The sequence below is a fragment of the Artemia sp. Qi Xiang Cuo genome, chromosome 13, assembly GCF_049724085.1.
Source record: "Artemia sp. Qi Xiang Cuo chromosome 13, ASM4972408v1, whole genome shotgun sequence".
In the NCBI taxonomy this organism is placed as follows: Eukaryota; Metazoa; Arthropoda; class Branchiopoda; order Anostraca; family Artemiidae; genus Artemia; species Artemia sp. Qi Xiang Cuo.
In genome coordinates, this window is record NC_142806.1 from 36,081,228 (window position 1) to 36,101,046 (window position 19,819).

Sequence of the window (19,819 nt, forward strand, 5' to 3'; positions counted from 1 at the left end):
CCCCCCCCCAGAAAAAAATCCTTCCTGAAAATGTCTGTATACTTCCCAATAACCAATTAATAATTCTGGCAAGTCCGGCGCCCCCTTCATGGCAATTTCCCTTCCCCCATGAAAACTTCCTTCATGAACAGATCCTCCAACATAACCCCCGACCCACCCATCCCTCCTACAACCAGAAAAAAACCACCTGAAAACTTCTGTATACTTCCCAATAACCAATACTATATGTTAACATTGGGTAAAGTTCATAACTTTTAGCCCTCCCCCTGGGGACTTCGGGGGATTAAGTCATCCTAAAAGACATATTTATCATATTTTCGACCATGCTGAACAAAATGGCTATCTCAAAATTTTGATCGGGTGACTTTGGAAAAAAAATAAGCGTGGGAGGGGGCCTAGATGCCCTCCATTTTTTTTTTCACTTAAAAAGGGCACTAGAACTTTTAATTTTCGTTCAAGAGATCCCTCCCACGATATTCTAGGACCACTGGGTCGATACGATCACCCCTGGAGAAAAAAACAAACAAAAAACAAATAAACAATCATCCGTGATCTTTCTTCTGTCAATAAATGCAAAATTCCACATTTTTGTAGATAGGAGCTTGACACCTCTACAGTAGGGTTCTATGATACGCTGAATATAATGGTGTGATTTTCATTAAGGTTCTATAACTTTTAGGGGGTCTTTCCCCCTTTTTTTGAAAATCAGCCAAATTTTCTCAGGCGCCTAACTTTTGACGGGTAGCACTAAACTTGATGATAGTTATATATTTGAAATCAGAATTGAAATCTGATTCTTTTGAAGTATCTATTGGTATCAAAAACCCGTTTTCTAGAGTTTCGGTTACCATTGAGCCGGGTCGCTCCTTACTTACAGTTCGTTACCACGAACTGTTTGATAAATAGCTCTTATGAAAGTACTAAAAAATCTTTGGCTTAAAGAGCGAGGCATTGACTAGGGGTTTAATCCAATCATACACGTAATATTTTCTGTTCGTTTTAAGTTTTGGTCTTACTCCTTATTTTCACTTGGAAAACTTGTTTTTTTTATAATTAATTTCTGATCTTTTTTTAAATAATGCTGGGAAATCCGGCGCCCCCTTCATAGCAATTTTCCTTCACCCAGGAAAACTTCCTTCATGAAAATATCCTCCCATATAACCCCCGACCCACCCCCACCCCTAACTACCAGAAAATATTCCCCCTGAAAATGTCTGTATACTTCCCAATAGCCAATACTATATGCTAACATTGGGTGAAGTTCCTAACTTTCAGCCCTCCCCCTGGGGGCTTCGTGGGATTAAGTCACCCTAAAAGACATAGTTATCATATTTTCGACTACGCTGAACAAAATGGCTATCTCAAAATCTTGATCGGGTGATTTTGGGAAAAAATGAACGTGGCAGGGGGCCTAGTTGCCCTCCATTTTTTTTTGGTCACTGAAAAAGGGCACTAGAACTTTTAATTTTCGTTCAAATGAGCCATCCAACGATATTCTAGGACCACTGGGTCGATACGATCACCCCTGGGGAAAAAAAAAACAAAAAAATAAAAACAAAAAAAAACAAATAAACACGCATCCGTGATCTTTCTTCTGGCAAAAAATGCAAAATTCCATATTTTTGAAGATAGGAGCTTGAAACCTCTACAGTAGGGTTCTCTGATACGCTGAATCTGATGGTCTAATTTTCATTAGGGTTCTATAGTTTTTAGGGGGTCTTCCTCCTAGTTTTTAGGGGCCCCTCCCCCAGCCAATCCCGTTTTATAGAGTTTCGGTTATGAAGGAGGCTGTCCCCTCCTCAACGCCACGCTCTATACGAAAATGTTTTTTTATTTTTTTAAAAATTTGAGTTTTTAAAAAGTCAATATTTCTAGAAATTATCGAGGTGGTGAGGAGGGGACAGGCCCCTTCATAAACGGACTACTTTCTGTTCGTTTTAAGTTTTAACGTCGTTCCTTACTTTCAGTTAAAAAAACTTGTTTTTTTTATTTAATTTTTGTACGTTTTCGAATTAATGCAGGTTTTGATTTTGGCTCACCGTACATGAATAATTAAAACAAAATTTGCATATTATATTTGGTTAAATGGCTTTCTCGAAACTTGTTTAATTTTATTTACGAACGTTTTTATTAGTAATAAATATACGTAACTTAGAATTAACTTACGTAACGAACTTCTATATTCATAAATTTTTAACACGTATGTTAGGGGGTTCGCCCCCTAGTCAATACCCTGCTCTTTAAACTATAGTTCGAATTTTTTTTTCCAGTTCTTTAAAAATGACCTCTTAATCACAATCAGTTGATCAGTTGAAAAACTTGTTTTTTTTTATTTAATTCCTGATCTTTCTCTTTAATAATGCTGGGAAATCCGGCGCCCCCTTCGTTGCAATGTCCCTTCCCCCGTGAAAACGTCCGTCATGGAAAGATCCTTCCATATAGCCCCCCCCCCGCTCCGTCCCCCACCTACCCGAAAAAAACTCCTCAGAAAAAGTCTGTATACTACCCAAAAACCACAACTATAGGTGAACAGTGAGTAAAGGTCAGAACGGTCAGCCCTCCCCCGGGGGACAGTGGGGGATCAAGACATCCTACCAGACCTTTTTATCCGATGTGCGACCCTGGTGCACAAAAGGGTTCTCTTACAAGTTTGATCGGGTGCCTGTGGGAAAAAAATGAGCGTGGGAGGGGGCCTAGTTGCCCTCTATTTTTTTGGTCACTTAAAAGGGGCACTAGAACGTTTAACTTCCGTTCCAATGAGCCCTCCCACGATATTCTAGGACCACTGGGTCGATACGATCACCCCTGGGGAAAAAAAAAAAAAAAAAAAAACAAAACAAACAAACAAACAAATAAACACGCATCCGTGATCTTTCTTCTGGCAAAAAATGGAAAATTCCACATTTTTGTAGATAGGAGCTTGAAACCTCTGCAGTAGGGTTCTCTGATACGCTGAATATGATGGTGTGATTTTCATTAAGGTTCTATAACTTTTAGGGGGTCTGTCCCCCTTTTTTCGAAAATCAGCCAAATTTTCTCTGGCACGTAACTTTTGATGGGTAAGATTAAACTTAATGAAACTTATATATTTGAAATCAGAATTAAAATCTGATTCTTTTGATGTATCTATTGGTATCAAAATCCCGTTTTTTAGAGTTTCGGTTACCATTGAGCCGGGTCGCTCCTTACTTACAGTTCGTTACCACGAACTGTTTGATTAAAATTAAGTGAAGAAGTAAATTTTCCTGGAAACTTATTTACCACTGCTATTTTCCAAGCTTCATCAAAGTCTTTTATTAATGAGACAAATTACAAGCTACCACTCTGTGAGAAAACTAACTTAGAACTTAATGGGGAGAAAATTGAAATTAATTTGTTTACTATAGCCCTGTGGGATTAAAAGTTTCAATGGAGGTCTCGAAAAATATTTCGTCTAAACATTGCCTACAATCCTTTGAATTTTTACAATAACTGGCTATTTCAAACAAAGATGAAACAGGCACATCAACCTTAGGTAAAAGGCTAGCGGCACATTTGAAATATTAGATTGCTCTAATATCACGAATCATGGTATAGAATGAATGTTCATGGCAAACTCTGGCCTCTTTAACCTCCCATGGAGCCACCCTGTCCTTATTAGCGTTGAATATGAGTTTGACGATATCACATGGAAATAAAATTTGGCATTTGCGCAAAGATTTATTTTGAGGACTCGTGGACGAGGGAGGGGGGGGGATTCACTAGATTTTCCTTTTATAATAATTCGAGGAATTTTTTTTTCACAGGAGTTGTAACTCAATGTCTTTAGAGAACAAAGTTTTTACAGTTACTTTACTCGAGCTCGTTGTTTGTTTTGTATAGAGATTAAATACAAAAAAAGTATTTACAACAGGAAGTAAGGAGCAACATTAAAACTTAAAACGAAAAAAAAATATTACGTATGTGAGGGAGGTTGCTCTTCCTCAATACCTTGCTCTTTACGCTGAAGTTTTTGGTGCTTTAAAAAAAGCTGTTCTAATTAAAGGAACATAGTGTTTCAGGAGTCGCTCTTAATGAATTGGAACAGAATCCAAACTTTAGCATAAGGAGCAAGGTGTTGAAGAAGAGAAAACCCTTCATAAACGTAATAATTTCTGTTCGTTTTAAGTTTTAATGTTGATCCTTACTTTTAGTTGAAAAAATGTGTTTTATATTTAATTTCTGATCGTTTTTTAAAATAATACCAGGAAATGTGGCTACATCTCCACGAAAAAATCCCTCCTCCCTACGGATTTATTCTCTAGACAATTCAATCCTGGTGAAAATTTACCCCGGACAATTACCACATCTCCAGGCGTAAAATTGAGTCGGCAAAGAGAAAGCAAGACATAAGACGAATTTCATATAGAAATTCTGGCAAATTCCCCAAGAGTAAACTTGAAAAAAAATTCACTCCCTGGAAACTTCCCGACCCATGGCAAAGTGTCCCTGTGGAAAATCTCTCCAGCAGAAAATTCCCCCCACCCCATCTAAAAAATGTATGCATACTTCCCAATAACAAATACTATACGTAAACAATGTGAAAATTTTGTAACTTAAAGACGTTTCCACAGAGGCTATGGGGATTCATGATATCTCCAAGGATATAGTTATTCAGCCTTTCAATTATGCTGAACAAAATTACCATCTCAAAATTTTGATCAGACGATTTTGAGAAAAAAAGGGGTGTGGGAAGGGGCTCAGTTGCCCTCCGATTTTTTTGGTCACTTAAAAAAGACTATAGAACTCTTAATTTCCGTTCCAATGAGTCCTCTTCTGACTTTATAGGACCACTGGGTCAATACGATCACCCCTAAAAAAAAAAAAAAAAAAAAAAACACATCAGTGATCTTTCTTCTGGCTAAAAATACGAAATTCAACATTTTTGCAGATAGGAGTTTGAAACCTCTACAGTAGGGTTCTCTGATACGCTAAATCTAATAAATCTGATGGCTATGACTTTTAGGGGGTGTTTCCCTTTTTTAAAAAAAAGGGCAAATTTTCTGAGGCTCATAACCTTTGATAGATAAGACTAAACTGAATGAAACTTAAATATTTGAAATCAGAGGCAACGCTACAGCGTTGCCTATAGTAAAGGTCGTACGGCTCCAATGTTTTATTATTTATTAATTAAAAAAAAAATTCCGAAAAATAATTTTTCAAAAAAAAATAAAGTCCATTTTAAACTTAAGCCCAGGAGATACAAATACCTTCTAAAATTCAAGCTCAAAACGACCAGAAATTACTATTAAAGAATAGATGAAACCCAAAACGAACAGAACTTACATAAAAATCATAGCGAAAAACATACGACAAGCAATAATATAAACGAATAAATAGATCTTAAAGCGAGTAATACTTGGATTGAATATGAAAATCAAGCTTAAAACGAAAAAAAAAATTGCTATTGAAGTATAAATGAAACTTAAAACGAACAGAAATTAAATAATGCAAACAAACATACAATAGATATTAATGTGAATGAATAAATAAATCTTAAAACGAGTGAAACTTAAATTGAATATGCAAATCAAGCTTGAAACGAAGAAAAATCACTACAAACAATAGTCTGGGTATTGGCTCTTTCTCTCACAATAAAAGTCATTAATCTACTTCGCCACTGGTGCTTTGCTGTAAACCATATGCGTCTTGAACATTCCTGGAAAGCATCAAAACTTAAAATAGAATATTTGATTTATAAATATATTAATTGTTGAAAGATCCATTAATTCAAGAATTTATTTCACTGTAATTGAATTTTTATTTTCAATGCTGTAAGAACTGGAAAAGAAAATATTTGTAAAATAATTAGTTTTTCAGTTAAGCGCCAATGACGTAGTAGGCTTTTGGTTTTAATTTACAGCTAAGGAAGGGGGCAGTATCCAAACTCTTGTTTGTAGTGAAACTATATTTGTCTTGAACAACTTCTTGAACAACTCATCAGTTCAAAATTTTACTATAATTTTAATGTTTATTTTCAATATTAAGTACAAAAGAAAATATTTGTCATAAAATTGGTTTTTAGTAAAGCGCCAATGACGCAGTAGGTTTTAGACTTTTATATTGAGAGAAGGAGGGGATACCCAAACTCTTGTTTGCAGTGATTTTTGTTCGTTTCAAGCTTGATTTGCATATTCAATTTAAGTATCACTCGTTTTAAGGTTTATTTATTCATTTACATTAATATCTATTGTATCTTTGTTCCCATTGATTGCTTATTTAATTTCTGTTCGTTTTAAGTTTCATTTATACTTCAATAGCAAAATATTTTTTTTTCGTTTTAAGCTTGATTTTCATATTCAATCTAAGCATTACTCACTTTAAGATCTATTTATTCATTAGTATTATTACTTGTTATATGTTTTTGCAATGGTTGTTTATTTAATTTCTGTTCGTTTTGGGTTTCATTTATTCTTTAATAGTGATTTCTGGTCGTTTTGAGTTTGAATTTTAACAGGTATTTGTATCTGCTGGGCTTAAGTTTAAAATGTCCCTTACTTTTCTTTGAAAAACTTATTTTTCGGAAAGTTTTTTTTTTAATTAATCAACACAGAAATCCAATTCTTTTGATATGTCTATTGGTCTCAAAATACCGTTTGTTTTACAATTTCGGTTACTATTGAGCTGGGTCGCTCCTTACTTACAGTTCATTACCACGAACTGTTTGATGGACCTATGAGTGATTAACTTATCTATCTGCAAATTTCTTTACTGAATATTTTTTAAAAGAATTTCTGAAAAGACTATACTTTTTTAGAAAAGTCTACTTTTCATGAATTTCAATTTGGCCTCCAAGCAGAGCAATTAACAGAGCATGCATATGTTACTCTTTTAAATTTTTTACATTTGGCTATTGATTCAGGCCAGATTCCTGCTGCTATATTTTTGGACATCCGAAAAGCTTCGGTCCCCTGAACTTCCCAATTCCACTCTCTAAATTATCTCACTACGGTATAAGAGGGAATGCTAGTGCTTAGTTTGATTCATATTCGTCTGGAAGGGTTATCTACGTGGACCCCCTTTTCAGCCGACCGGCACATAGCTGGGATTTGATGTCCCACAAGGCTCAGCTCTAGGGCAAGTTAGGCTCTTTATTTATATTAAGGATCTTATTAACCCTGTTAGGGTAACGAATGAAAAACTATTATATTTTTGTCGCCTATATCACACTGATTCTTTCCATCCTCACAAATGTAGGTTTCCATCAACAGATGAGAGACTCTAGTTGCCTCCGCTGACGACAGAACCCTTGGCATTCCTGTCAGAGCGGAACCGTAGATCTGTGTCAAATTGGCGCTGTTGTTTTAGGGAGTGATTCTATGGTTTAGCTAATTGCATGGCCTTAAATGGTGCTAAGTTAAGTTTCCTGACTTTTTCGCAAATTTTTCAGCCTTTCCTTCAACTATTGGAAATTCATCTTTCAAGGGTTTCTATCAATAAACATAGTAATCGGTGTAAGTGGATCGTAGTTATTTTTCTTGATGAGATTCTCTTCTTTTTGCATCACGTTATTGTAATAAACGTGAAAGTATCAAGGAACCTCGGAATTTTTAGAAGGCTCATTAGAGCTTTTTCCTGTGTCAATTTTAAGAATTTTATTCGACTATTTAATTCAGCGTTACGCCCCTTACCGCCATGCAATATGAATGTTGACTTTTTCCTCCCTTCTGACTGTTTTCTAAGGTGTATGAGAAAGTGAGGGATCTTTTCCTTGAACCCTTATCCTTGTGGTTCTATAAACAAGCTGTTACTTTATTGAAAGTCAATTTGCATTCTTTCATGTGTGCCTTTAGTTTTTTTTCAATTACTTGGTAATACTCTTGCGACCCTCAGAATTAGTCCATTTCTTGTCGCTGATCATTCTAGATATCATTTTTGTAGTTCTGGTAACATTCGACTTCCACTAAATCAGTTGAATCAGACTTCGATTCCCTGACTCTTTCTCGAGCGTCCTGGAATATTCCGCCTGTTTTAGCTGAAGAGTGAATCGGACCTTTCAGAAAAAAAATTCAAGAGTTTTTTATTCGCTGATATTTCTTTTTTTATTTAAATTTTGGATACCCCGCGCCGTTGATGAGTCTGAGTCAAGTTGGAATTTTATGTTTTTTACTGAACATAGTACTTATGTTTTCGGTGGGAAATCAGTAGAGGATAGCTGCTTGTCAGTTTACTTTTTAGTTTTTGGGTAATTTCCTCCATTTTTCCCTTTCTTGCAGGGATACATGATGATGCATGTGCTTTTACTTTTTATTATGACTATCTTTGAATTTGTTCCGGTACCATTGGGGCATGCAAGGGGACCTGGGAACATGTAATTCGTTGAAGCTTAGGGAAGGGTTGTCATGGGGTGAATCCACACTTCTATTCATGTGTACCCTACCCCATTTAATACTCCAATTTTAGTAAGGTGCGACACTCCCCCTTTTTCTACTAAATGTATAGGTGAATTATGATCGTGTACGGTCTCTAATATCCGTTACCCCTAAAGGCATATTTTTGAGAGCTTTTAATCATTCTTATTGAAATAACTGTCTTAAAATTTCGATCCAAAATCTATGGGAGGCTATGGGGGTGCCAGGGGATGAAGAGTGGCACAGAAGAGGTATTATCACCACCCAATGACTCTAGTCACTAGATTGTCCTCCAGTTATTAGAGCACTCACTTTCTGATCAAATCCGCTCTCAAATTTCTAAGACTACCCCATATAGAACTAATGGCGGGGTAAAACTTGAGATCTGTTGCTCTCTACTAACTCAGTTCGACTATATTGAAAGCCAGAAACAATTTGATTAAACAGAAGGAAACCTCAATCAAGATTTCTAGAAAATACTTACATATGATAAAATACTGCGTGTGTGAACCTTTAATGCACGGACAGGGGTAACCAGTAACAATAAATTACAAGCTTAATCATTTTTTCCACTGTGATTTATCTATCTTTAACATTTTAGGAATTAGTTAACTCTTCTCCCAGCGAGCGAAATTGGCGAGGCATATTTATTTCTTTGTTGGTGATTGTCTCCGTATGTTCACTGATTGTAACTGCTGTTGTTCTTATGACACCACCTGACGACGGTCCCCGAGTAAGAGGAAGGCGACTCAGTATGGAAGATGTAATGACAGATCACTTGCAAGCCAAGCCATTGAACTTAACCTGGATATCTGGTAAAATCTTGTGTTTCGTAAGTCTTGGCAGAAACATGAAAATTTTTGCCAAACCTAGAGACAAGAAAAAGAATGTAGACTGTTAGGATTTCCGGAGATTAATGAATATCGTTGTTTACTTCAACACTAACACTTTCAAGCGTTTGTTTTTTAATTTTTAAAATTATATCTTAACAGTTTTTAGTTATATAATGGCAAGCAATTAATAGTACAAAAAAGGAAAACAAATCTACTTTTGATTTTTTTAGGAATTTTTTTGTTACAAGATAAGGTTTATTTTACGGTATTGTACAGCCTGAATTTGAGTTTTTTTTATAATTATGAAGGTAAAATTATTGCTTTTAACTCTACATATCGGTTTGGTATTTTCATGTTAAGAATTTTTAAAACTAAGCAGAAAAAGGGTAAGTGTGCAGGAATTTATTTCTAATGATGGACTATGGATCGAGGGGAGGGAAGGGGGCTTGATTTGTTAAAATCAAATATATATTGAAAATAGTAACAGTACTAAGATTTCCAGTGGGAAAGCCCTAAGGACGCCATATTTACTTACCTGAGGAAACAGAAGTTTTAAAAGCTAAATAGAAAGCTGTATACTTTATTTATCAGATGGAGATATAGGGTGAGATAATGATTATAGGGTATAGCTGTAACTAGTTTATGAATGTAACGTCAATCAGGTCTTGGACTTTACCATTAAGTTGGTTTTTAGCGCTACCAATACCCGACCATGCGCAAGTAGCTTCCTCTTCTATGCCCTTTTATGCCATTGTTCACCTTCAATTCCCTCAATCTTTTAGAATCTACTTTGAGTCATGACATGAATATTTAAAAAAATTTCTAGATTTTGAAATCGCCTACATTGGAGAACATGGTAGCATTGAGGCAATGGATGTTCGAACACTTCAAACTAAAGCGTTAATGTCAAATGCAACATCGGTGAGTCTATTTTTTAGAAGCGAAATCCTCATTATAAATTCATATATGTGCCTATGTGGATCTGTTGCCACAATTGTATTTTAATATTGGTGGTGGTTTCTATGTGTTTTTAGTTTAGTTTAGGTTTTTAATCTTTGTTTCTTTTACGCCGAAGACGCCTCGCTTTTATAAACGCGAAATATCCGCGTAGTTTTGTTTTTTATCTTTTCTCTACTGGCCGTAACTTATTCTGCTTGTTTCTTCATTGAGTTTGATCTCTTTGTTCTTTGACCGTTGTGATATATTTCCATACAAAAAAAAAATTGTTTTAGTTTTCAGTTGAGAATTGCTAAAGTTAGTATGTAAATTGCAAATATATTTATGGTTTCTGAGCGATAATTTCAATTTTGTAATTAAAACTAGAATAATGCCTGAAAATTTTTAAAATATTTTCTTTTGCTTGCTTTAAATCTACTCAATGCGTGATTTTATGGGTAGAACGTTATACATTGAAAACATATTTATATAATGACGGTAGGAAGACCCAAAAAACGAAAATTTGCAGTTGTTATAAATGATGATTCTTTTGAACCACCACCTGAATTATTGAACGTGATAAGATACAACCCTTACCCCAGGGTTCTGGGGGGTTGTATCGGCCCCAGAGGTATAGTTACATAATCTTTGAACTATTTTGAATATAATGACTATCTAAATATTTTGATCGGCTGTATTTGGGGAAAAGAGGGTGTTGTATTTGCATGAATTTATTTTTGGTTGTTTTAAGCTTAATATGGCTCTTTATTTTCTTTGAAAAAGTTCTTTTTCGGAAAGTTTTTAATTAATTTCTGTTAGGTTTGATTTGCTTACGTTTCAAGTTTTTCTCCATATCTCCATTTCTCCATTTCTCCATTCTCCATTTCAACAACAAAGATTTTTTTCTAACATCAAAGTTTCATTAAAATATGTTTTCATCCAAGTTATTGTTTATTTTCAACATTAAAGTTTTCAAGTTCAGCATCCCCCTCAACATTCCCTGAAAATAGTAAGAAATACATGTAGTAGCTTTTGCAATCAGTCGCAGTTGTAAGTAGTTTCATTTGCAGCCGCAATAGAAGCAATATTAGCTTTTGGCTCTGAAAGTTTCAAGTTAATACCCTTACCCGTTTCTAAGAAATTATAGATACGCCTTTTTGATAACTTGGATACATATATATTCTTTTGATTTTGCTACATATACTCCTCAATATTTACCGAAATTTTGCTTCAATATCCTAAGCCTTTTCGGTCGCACCCAGGATAAAACATTCCCCTTCCTAATGAAGGGGAATGTTCAAGAGGAATATAAACCCAATTGTCTCAAAGGCGCTTTACTGAAAACAATTACATTACTAACATTTTCTTTTGTATCTATTACACCCTTGAAAATAAAATGAAAATTAGAGTGAAATAAAATCTTGAACTGATGAGCTTTCAGAAATTAATATCATTATTTATTAAATATTCAGTTTAATTTTATTAGTTTTTTCCAAGACTGTGCAAGACACATAGTTTTCAATACAAACAAGAGTCTGGCTACTACCCATTTCCCTAGGTGTAAAATTCTAAGGCCTAATGCGTATTAGCACGCTTTACTAAAACAAATTATGCAACAAATATTTTCTTTTGTACTTGTTACAACATTGAAAATAAAATGGAAATTGCAGTGAAATAAAATCTTGAGCTGATGAGCTTTGAGTAATTAATAGCAATATATATCAAACATTCATTTTAATGGTTTTATTTGTTCTTTCCAAGTCTTGTCAGGACACAAATAGTTTTTAGTAAAATGCCAATGACACAATAGGCTCTATAGTTTTACCGTTAGGGTAGGGGGCAGTAGCCAAAATTTTGTTTGCGGTGATTTTTGTTCGTTTTAGGCTTGATTTGCATATTAAATTTAAGTTTTACTCTTTAAAAGATTTATTTATTCATTTAGGTTAGTACCTGTTGTATGTTTGTTTCCTATGATTGCTTATTATTTAATTTCTGTTTGTTCTGGGTTTTATTTATTTTTTAATAGTAAATGATTATTTATTTGCTTTACGCTTGATTTGCATATTCATTTTAAGTTTTATTTGTTTTAAGATTCATTTATTCATTTGTTTGGTACCGGTTGTATGCTTGTTTGCTATAGTTGTTTATTTAATTTTTGTCTGTTTTGGATTTCATTTATTCTTTGATAGTAATTTCTGGTCATTTTGAGTTTGAATTATTATAGATTTTCATTTCTGCTGATCTTAAGTTTAATACGTCTTTTACTTTTCTTTGAAAATTCTTTTTTATCTGAAAGTTTTTTTAATTAATTTCCAAAAACTAACAGACAAGTATGTGTCCAATAAGAGAGTCATGTACACTCCCGCCATTTACCCATGCCCAAGCCATTTAAACACTTGCTTCTCAATTTCTTGAACTATCAGATATGGCTTTTCTCTGTTTACAATTAGCCATATCTTAATGCAACCTATGCAACCTACTGCAGAATACTTGATAACTTCAATTCAAAATCAACGGACTCGGTTTGTTTGCGATTGCCAAAGTTTCAAGTTTTTCAAAATTCCCTATTTGAAAATCAATTTTTTTTAACATCAAAGTATCAAAACTAGTATAAAAGTAACAATATCAAAGTAAAAAAGTATCAAATTAAAGAAATTATTAAAGTAAACGAAGAATCAAAATAACCAAAGGATCAGAGTAACAATAAACAAATTGCATAGCTTACAACCCTTGCCCCGTAAATCAAAGTTGCCCTGTAAATCAAAGTTGCCCAAATCAGTAAGTCCAAGTATAAAAGTAAACAAAGTGTTAAAGTAACAATAAGCAACTTATATTACTCAGAAACCATTCCCCGAGGCTGGGAGGGGGTTCAACCCCAGAAGCACAGTTCTTTTGCTTTTGGACTATTTTGAACAAAATGGCTATCTAAACATTTTGACAGGATGGCTTTGGTAAAAAGGAATGGGGGGGGGGCGGGAGGACTAGTTTCAATTTGATCACTTTTGACTCTACAAGAAAGAACCAGAAGTTTCAATTTCCAATCGAATGAACACCCACCAAAGTTGATACGACCACCTATTCCTCAAAAACCTTGTATGTTTACAATGGGAAACTTTCAAACCTTAAGTGATAGGAAGGCTACTAGTAACTTCCCCCCTCACAACCTCTTTCCCCCAAATATATTAGATGGAAACTTTGAGTTATATAAATTTCAGACTATTTAGAACAAAGTGGCTATTTTAAAACTTTAACTGGATACATTTAGAAAAACAACGCACGAAGGGGAGAGGGGAGGGGGCTGGTTACCTTCTGATCACTTTTGGCTGTTAAAAATGGCAAAAGAATTTTCGATGTCCATTCGAATGAACCTCCTCCAAAAATTATACGACCACGTCTTCCATAAAGACTTTACATGTTAACGATGGTTAACTAGCATAATTTATAGCCCATTCCGCGAGACCTGGAGGAGGGAGTTTCAAACCCAGAACCAAAGTTAATTGACATTTGGACTATTATGAACAAAATGGCTGTCTCAAAGTTTCCATCTAATATATTTGGGGGAAAGAGGTTGTGAGGAGGGAAGGTACTAGTAGCCTTCCTATCACTTCTGACTCTGAAAAAGGAATTAGAACTTTCAATCAAATAAGCTTCCTTCAAAGTTTATACAACCACCGCTTCCATAAAAACCTGATATGCTCCTGAGGTATAACTTACAACCCCTGTCCCGGGCTTTGGGGATTGTGTCAACCCTGAAGGCATTGCTATGTAATTTTGGACTGTTTTAAACAAAATGGCTATCTCAAACGTTAGATCGGATGCATTTGGTGAAAACAAGGTGGGGGTGGGAACTATTTGCCATCTCACTTTCGACTATTTATAAGGCAAATAGAACTTCCAATTTCCAATCAAATGAGTTCCTTCAAAATTTATACAACCATTCTCTTCCGTAAAACCTTATATGCCCCCGGGGAATAATTTACAGCCCTAGACCCCGGGCTTTGCGGGGCTGTTTTAACCTAACAGGCATTGTTATATGTTACATGGATTATTTTGAACAAAATCGTCATCTCAAATTTTTGATCAGATTCATTTCTAGAAAAAAGGGCTTGGGGGGGGGGGGGGCTTGTTGCCTTCTGACCACTTCTGACTCTTAAAATCAAACTAGAACTTTCAAATTTCAATCAAACAAGCCCCTTCGAAGTTGATATGACCATAAGAAAACTTATATACCACCGGGGAATAACTTACAACACTTGCCCCCGGGGTCTGGGGTTGTGTTAACCCCACAGTTTTGTAATACGATCTTTGGTCTATTTTGAACAGAATGTATATCTAAAAAAGCCGATCGGATGCTCTTGGGGAAAAGAGTGCAGGGGGGTTATTTGTCCTCTGGTCCTGACTACTGACCACTTCTCCCATAAAAACCTCATACAACCTCGGGATATAACTTACAACACTTGCCCCCAGGTTCTAGGGGGCTGCGTAAACCCCGGAGTTTTGTTATATGATCTTTGGTCCATTTTGAACAAATTGATCTAAAATATTTGATCAGATACATTTGGGAAAAAATGAAGTGGGGGGGGGGGGGCATCCGATCACTTTTGACTCTTAAAAAGGGAACTTGAAATTATACGACCAAAGTTTATACGCCCCCTTCTTCCATAAAAACCTTATAAGCCCCGGGGTATAACTTACATTCCTTCCCAGCGGACTCTGGGAGGTTGCGTTGAACCCGAAGTTTTTGTTATCTGATATATCGACTATTTTGACAAAATGGCTATCTCAAAATTTTGGTCGTATGCATTTGGGGAAAGAGAGCGCGAGGGAAAGAGGGGAGGGGGTGCTGGATGCCTTTTGATCACTTTCGAAACTTAAAAAGGGCCAAGAAAATTTTATTTGCAATCGAATAAGCCTCCTCCGAAATTTATACGACCAGGCCTTCCATTAAAACTTTACATATTAAGAATGAGTAACTAACATAATCTGATACATTTGGGGACAAGAGGCAGGGGGGGGGGTCTAGTTACAATCCGATCACTTCCAACGTTTTAAAAGGAAGTAAAACTTTCGATTTTCAATCAAATGAGCTTCCTCCAAAGTTTGTACGACCACCAGTTCCAGAAAAACCTTATATACTCCTGAGGCATAAATCAAAACCCTTCTCCCGGGCTCTGGGGTTTTGTCAACCCCGAAGGTATCGTTTTACGATATTTGGACTATTTTAAACAAAGTGCAAAAAATCCCAAACGTTAGATCGGATGCATTTTGGGAAAAGGCGGAAGGGGCCTGGCTCTGGGGGGCTGTGTCAACCCCGCAGTTTTGTTATACGATCTTTTGTGTTTTGAACAAAATGGATATTCCAAAAATTCAATCAGATGCATTTGGGGAAAAGAGGGCAGTGGGGCTAATTGCTCTATGGTTCCTTCTGACTCTTAAAAATAAAACTAGGATCTTCAATATCTAATCAAATGAGCCCCCTCCGAAGTTTATACGACCACTCCTTCCTTTTATGCCTCTGGGGTATAACTTACTACACTCACCCCCGGGTTCTGGGGGTTGTAAGCCCCGGAGGCTTTGTTATATGATCTTTGATCTATATTGAACAAAATGACTATCTCAAAAATTCGATGGGATGCATTTGGGGAAAAAAGGTAGTTGCCATCCGATCCATTTTGACTCTTAAAAATGTAACTAGAACTCTCAATTTCTAATCATTTGAAAGTTTATAGCACTACCTCTTCCATAAAAACCTTATATGCACCCTGGGCATAGCTTACAACCATTTCCCCGGGCTCTGGGGGACTGTGCTGGCCCCGAAGTTTTTGTTGTCTGATCTTATGACTATTTTGAACAAACTTCTTGCTCAAAACTTTGATAGGATACATTTGGGGAAAATGGGCAGGGAGGATAGGGAGTCAGGATAGATGCCCTCCGAACACTTTTGACTCTTTAAAATGGTAAGAGACTGTTTTTTTTTTTTTTAACAAAATGGCTATCTTGAAATTTCAACCGAATTCATTTGGAGTAAAAAGGCCTGGGGGGGGATTAGTTGCCTTCCGATGACTTTTGCCTCTTAAAATTGAACTAGAACTTTCAAATTTTAATCAAACAAGCCCCCTCCGAGGTTTATATGACCACCCCTTCCATAAGAAAAACCTTATATACCCCCGAGGCATAACTTACAACACTAGCCCCCGGGCTCTGGGGGTTGTGTAAACCCCACAGTTTTGTTATATGAACTTCGATCTAATTTGAAAAAAATGGTTGAAAGTTTGATCAGATGCACGTGGGGAACAAAGAGCAGGGAGGGGCGCTAGTTGCCCTCTGGTTCCTGTTGATTCTTAAGAAGGGACGTAGAACTTTCAATTTTCAATCGAATGAGCCTCGTCCAAGGTTTGTACGACCACGTCTTCGATAAGAACCTTATATCCCCCAGGGGATAGCTTACAACACTTACCCCCAGGTTCTTGGGGGATTGTGTAAAGCCTGGAGTTTTTGCTGTATGATCTTTGGTCTATTTTGAACAGAATGGCTATCACAAAAATTCGATGAGATGCGTTTGGGGAAAAGAGGGTTTAGGGGGCAGGGAAAATCTGATAAATTTTGACTCTTAAAAAAGGAGCTACAAATTTCAATCACTTGAGCCCCCTCCGAAGTTTATGCGACCATCTTTTCCATAAAAACCTTATATGCCCCCGGGGTATAGCTTACAGCCCTTCACGGCGGGCTCAGGGGGAGGGTGTTGTCCCGGAAGTGTTTGTTACCTGATTGTTGGACTATTTTGAAAAAAATGGCTATCTCAAAATTTTGGCCTGAAGCCCTTGGGGGAAAAGGAGTAAGCAGAAATGCTTAAAAGCTTTCTTATTCATCATTAGAAGTACTCTAGTATAGTCCTTCTAATGAATTCTACGACTTTATGTTCCTTCCGGTTTTTCTGGTAGGTAATTCTATTCTACAGGGGCATTACACCTTTCAAAGAGATTTACGCAATTAATTAAACCTGTATTATAAAACCAGCGCGTCTTGTTTCGAGTTTTAACGGACAAGTTTTTGAAAAGCAAATAGTTTTTTTTCTTGTTTAGCATTTGCAAAAAAGGGGTAATTAGTGAGTGGAAAATGTTTTAATGCATTTACAATCGGAGATGTTTGATTAACCTTTGCAAAAAAAGGGGTAAGGGGATTAGTGAATTGGAGGAGATGCCATGATTATGTACTGTATAATACACAAGTGATGTTTTGGAGCGTATTGTCAATTTAACGAGAAAATGACTGAAAAGTGTTTTGAGGGAGATGGGTTGCATGGAGGGTTGAGTTGCATGAGAGTTCAGTTAAAGGGTGTAGAGTTACACGGGGGTTTCGGTTATACTGGGGTTCAGTTACAAGGGGGTTCAGGTGCACGGGGGTTGAGTTAAATGGGGATTGAGTTTCACGAGAGTACGAGAAAATGACTGAAAAGTGTTTTGAGGGAGATGGGTTGCATGGAGAGTTGAGTTGCATGAGAGTTCAGTTAAAGGGGGATACAGTTCAGTTACACGGGGGTTTCGGTTATACAGGGGTTCAGTTACAAGGGGGTTCAGTTGCACGGGGGTTGAGTTAAATGGGGATTGAGTTCGACGAGAGTAGTGCTTTGTCGTGGTTTAGCTTGTCACAGTTTTAAAAGAGCTTTACGGGGATTGAGAGACTCAGTTGCATTTTTCTGTGTGGTTTTTCTTTACTTGATGGTCATTAAAAACGAAATTTTTGTGTTAAATAAGTAGTTTCTGTATCTTTTAAAAGAGCTTTAAGGGGTTTGAGAGACTCAGTTGCCTGATTCCTTATGGTTTTTCTTCACTTGATGGTCATGAAAAACGAAATTTTTGTGTTAAATAAGTAGTTTTTGTATCTTTTAAAATTTCTTGAAGGGTAGTGGGAGACTAGCGTTAATGAGCTCGTGTTATTGATCTGTAATTAAGGGTATAAACCTTCGAATTAGTTGATTGAATGACTTAGTTTTTGGAAATATATATTTTGCATTACAAACTTTGAGAGACTCATAATTCTGAGCACGCGAGGATTTTCTTTAGTTGATGGTCATAAAAAAATAAATTTGTTTGTTAAATCAGTAGATTTTTTATATTTTAAAAGAGCTTTAAGGGGTTTGAGAGACTCACTTGCCTGATTCCGTGTGGTTTTTCTTTACTTGGTGGTCATTAAAAACGAAATTTTTGTGTTAAATAAGTAGTTTTTGTATCTTTTAAAAGATCTTTACGGGGCTTGATAGACTCAGTTTCCTAATTCCGGGTGGTTTTTCTTAACTTGGTAGTCATTAAAAACGAAATTTTTGCGTTAAATAAGTAGCTTTTGCATCTTTTAAAAGATCTTTAAGGGGTTTGAGAGACTCAGTTGCTTGACTCCGGGTGATTTTTCTTTAATTGGTGGTCATTAAAAACGAAATTTTTTTGTTAAAAAAGTAGTTTGTTTATATTTTAAAAGAGCTTTACTGGGATTGAGAGACTCAGTTGCCTGATTCCGTGTGGTTTTTCTTCAATTGGTGGTCATTAAAAACGAAATTTTTGTTTTAAATAAGTAGTTTTTGTATCTTTTAAAATAGCATTACTGGGTTTGAGAGACTCAGTTGCCTAATTACGTGTGGTTTTTATTCACTTGGTGGTCATTAAATACGAAATTTCTGTTTTAAATAATGAGTTTTTGTATCTTTTAAAAGAGCTTTACTGGGATTGAGAGACTCAGTTGCCTGATTCCTTGTGATTTTTCTTTACTTGGTAGTCATTAAAAACGAAATTTTTGTGTTAAATAAGTAGTTTTTGTATCTTTTAAAAGAGCTTTAAGGGGTTTGAGAGACTCAGTTGCCTAATTCCGTGTGGTTTTTCTTTACTTAGTGCTCATTAAAAACGAAATTTTTGCATTAAATCAGTAGTTTTTGTAGCTTTTAAAATAGCTTTAAGGGGTTTGAGAGACTCAGTTGCCTGATTCCGTGTATTTTTTGTTTACTTGGTGGTCAATAAAATAGAACTTTTTTTGTTAAATAAGTAGTTTTTGTATCTTTTAAAAGAGCTTTACGGGGATTGAGAGACTCAGTTGCCTAATTCCGTGTGGTTTTCCTTTAGTTGGTGGTCATTAAAAACTTAATTTTTGTGTTAAATCAGTAGTTTTTGCATCTTTTAAAAGAGCTTTAAGGGGTTTGAGAGACTCAGTTGCCTGATTCCGTGTGATTTTTCTTTACTTAGTGGTCATTAAAAACGAAATTTTTGTGTTAAATAAGTAGTTTTTGTATCTTTTAAAAGAGCTTTACAGGGATTGAGAGACTCAGTTGCCTGATTCCGTGTTGTTTTTCTTTACTTGGTGGTCATTAAAAATGAAATTTATGCGTTAAATAAGTAGTTTTTGTATCTTTTAAATGAGCTTTAAGGGGAGTGATAGTCACTGTTGCCTGATTAAGTGTATTTTTGTCTTGAATGTTTTGTATTGATTTTTATATAATTTAATATAATTTAATTGATTGAGAGACTAGGTCGAAAAAGTCAGTTTTGTTTACATTCAAGTGATGGTCAATAAAATTGAAATTTTTGTGTTAAAACATTAGTTTTTATATCTTTTAAAAGAGCTTTAAGGGGATTGAGAGACTCAGTTGCCGGATTCCGTGTGATTTTTCTTCTTTTCAGTAAAAACACTCGATATCCT

General features: G+C 35.7%; 1 protein-coding gene across 1 annotated transcript in view; it reads left to right on the forward strand.

The window, feature by feature from the left end:
- The window catches only part of LOC148945236 (A-type potassium channel modulatory protein DPP6-like), a 420,942-nt gene that overhangs the window by 199,087 nt on the left and 202,036 nt on the right, over positions 1-19,819 (forward strand). Inside the window, exons 3-4 of the mRNA XM_089098982.1 lie at positions 8,971-9,184; positions 10,029-10,170. Of these exons, the coding sequence (XP_088955108.1) occupies positions 8,971-9,184; positions 10,029-10,170 (356 nt within the window). The remainder of the gene's footprint in view (positions 1-8,970; positions 9,185-10,028; positions 10,171-19,819) is intronic.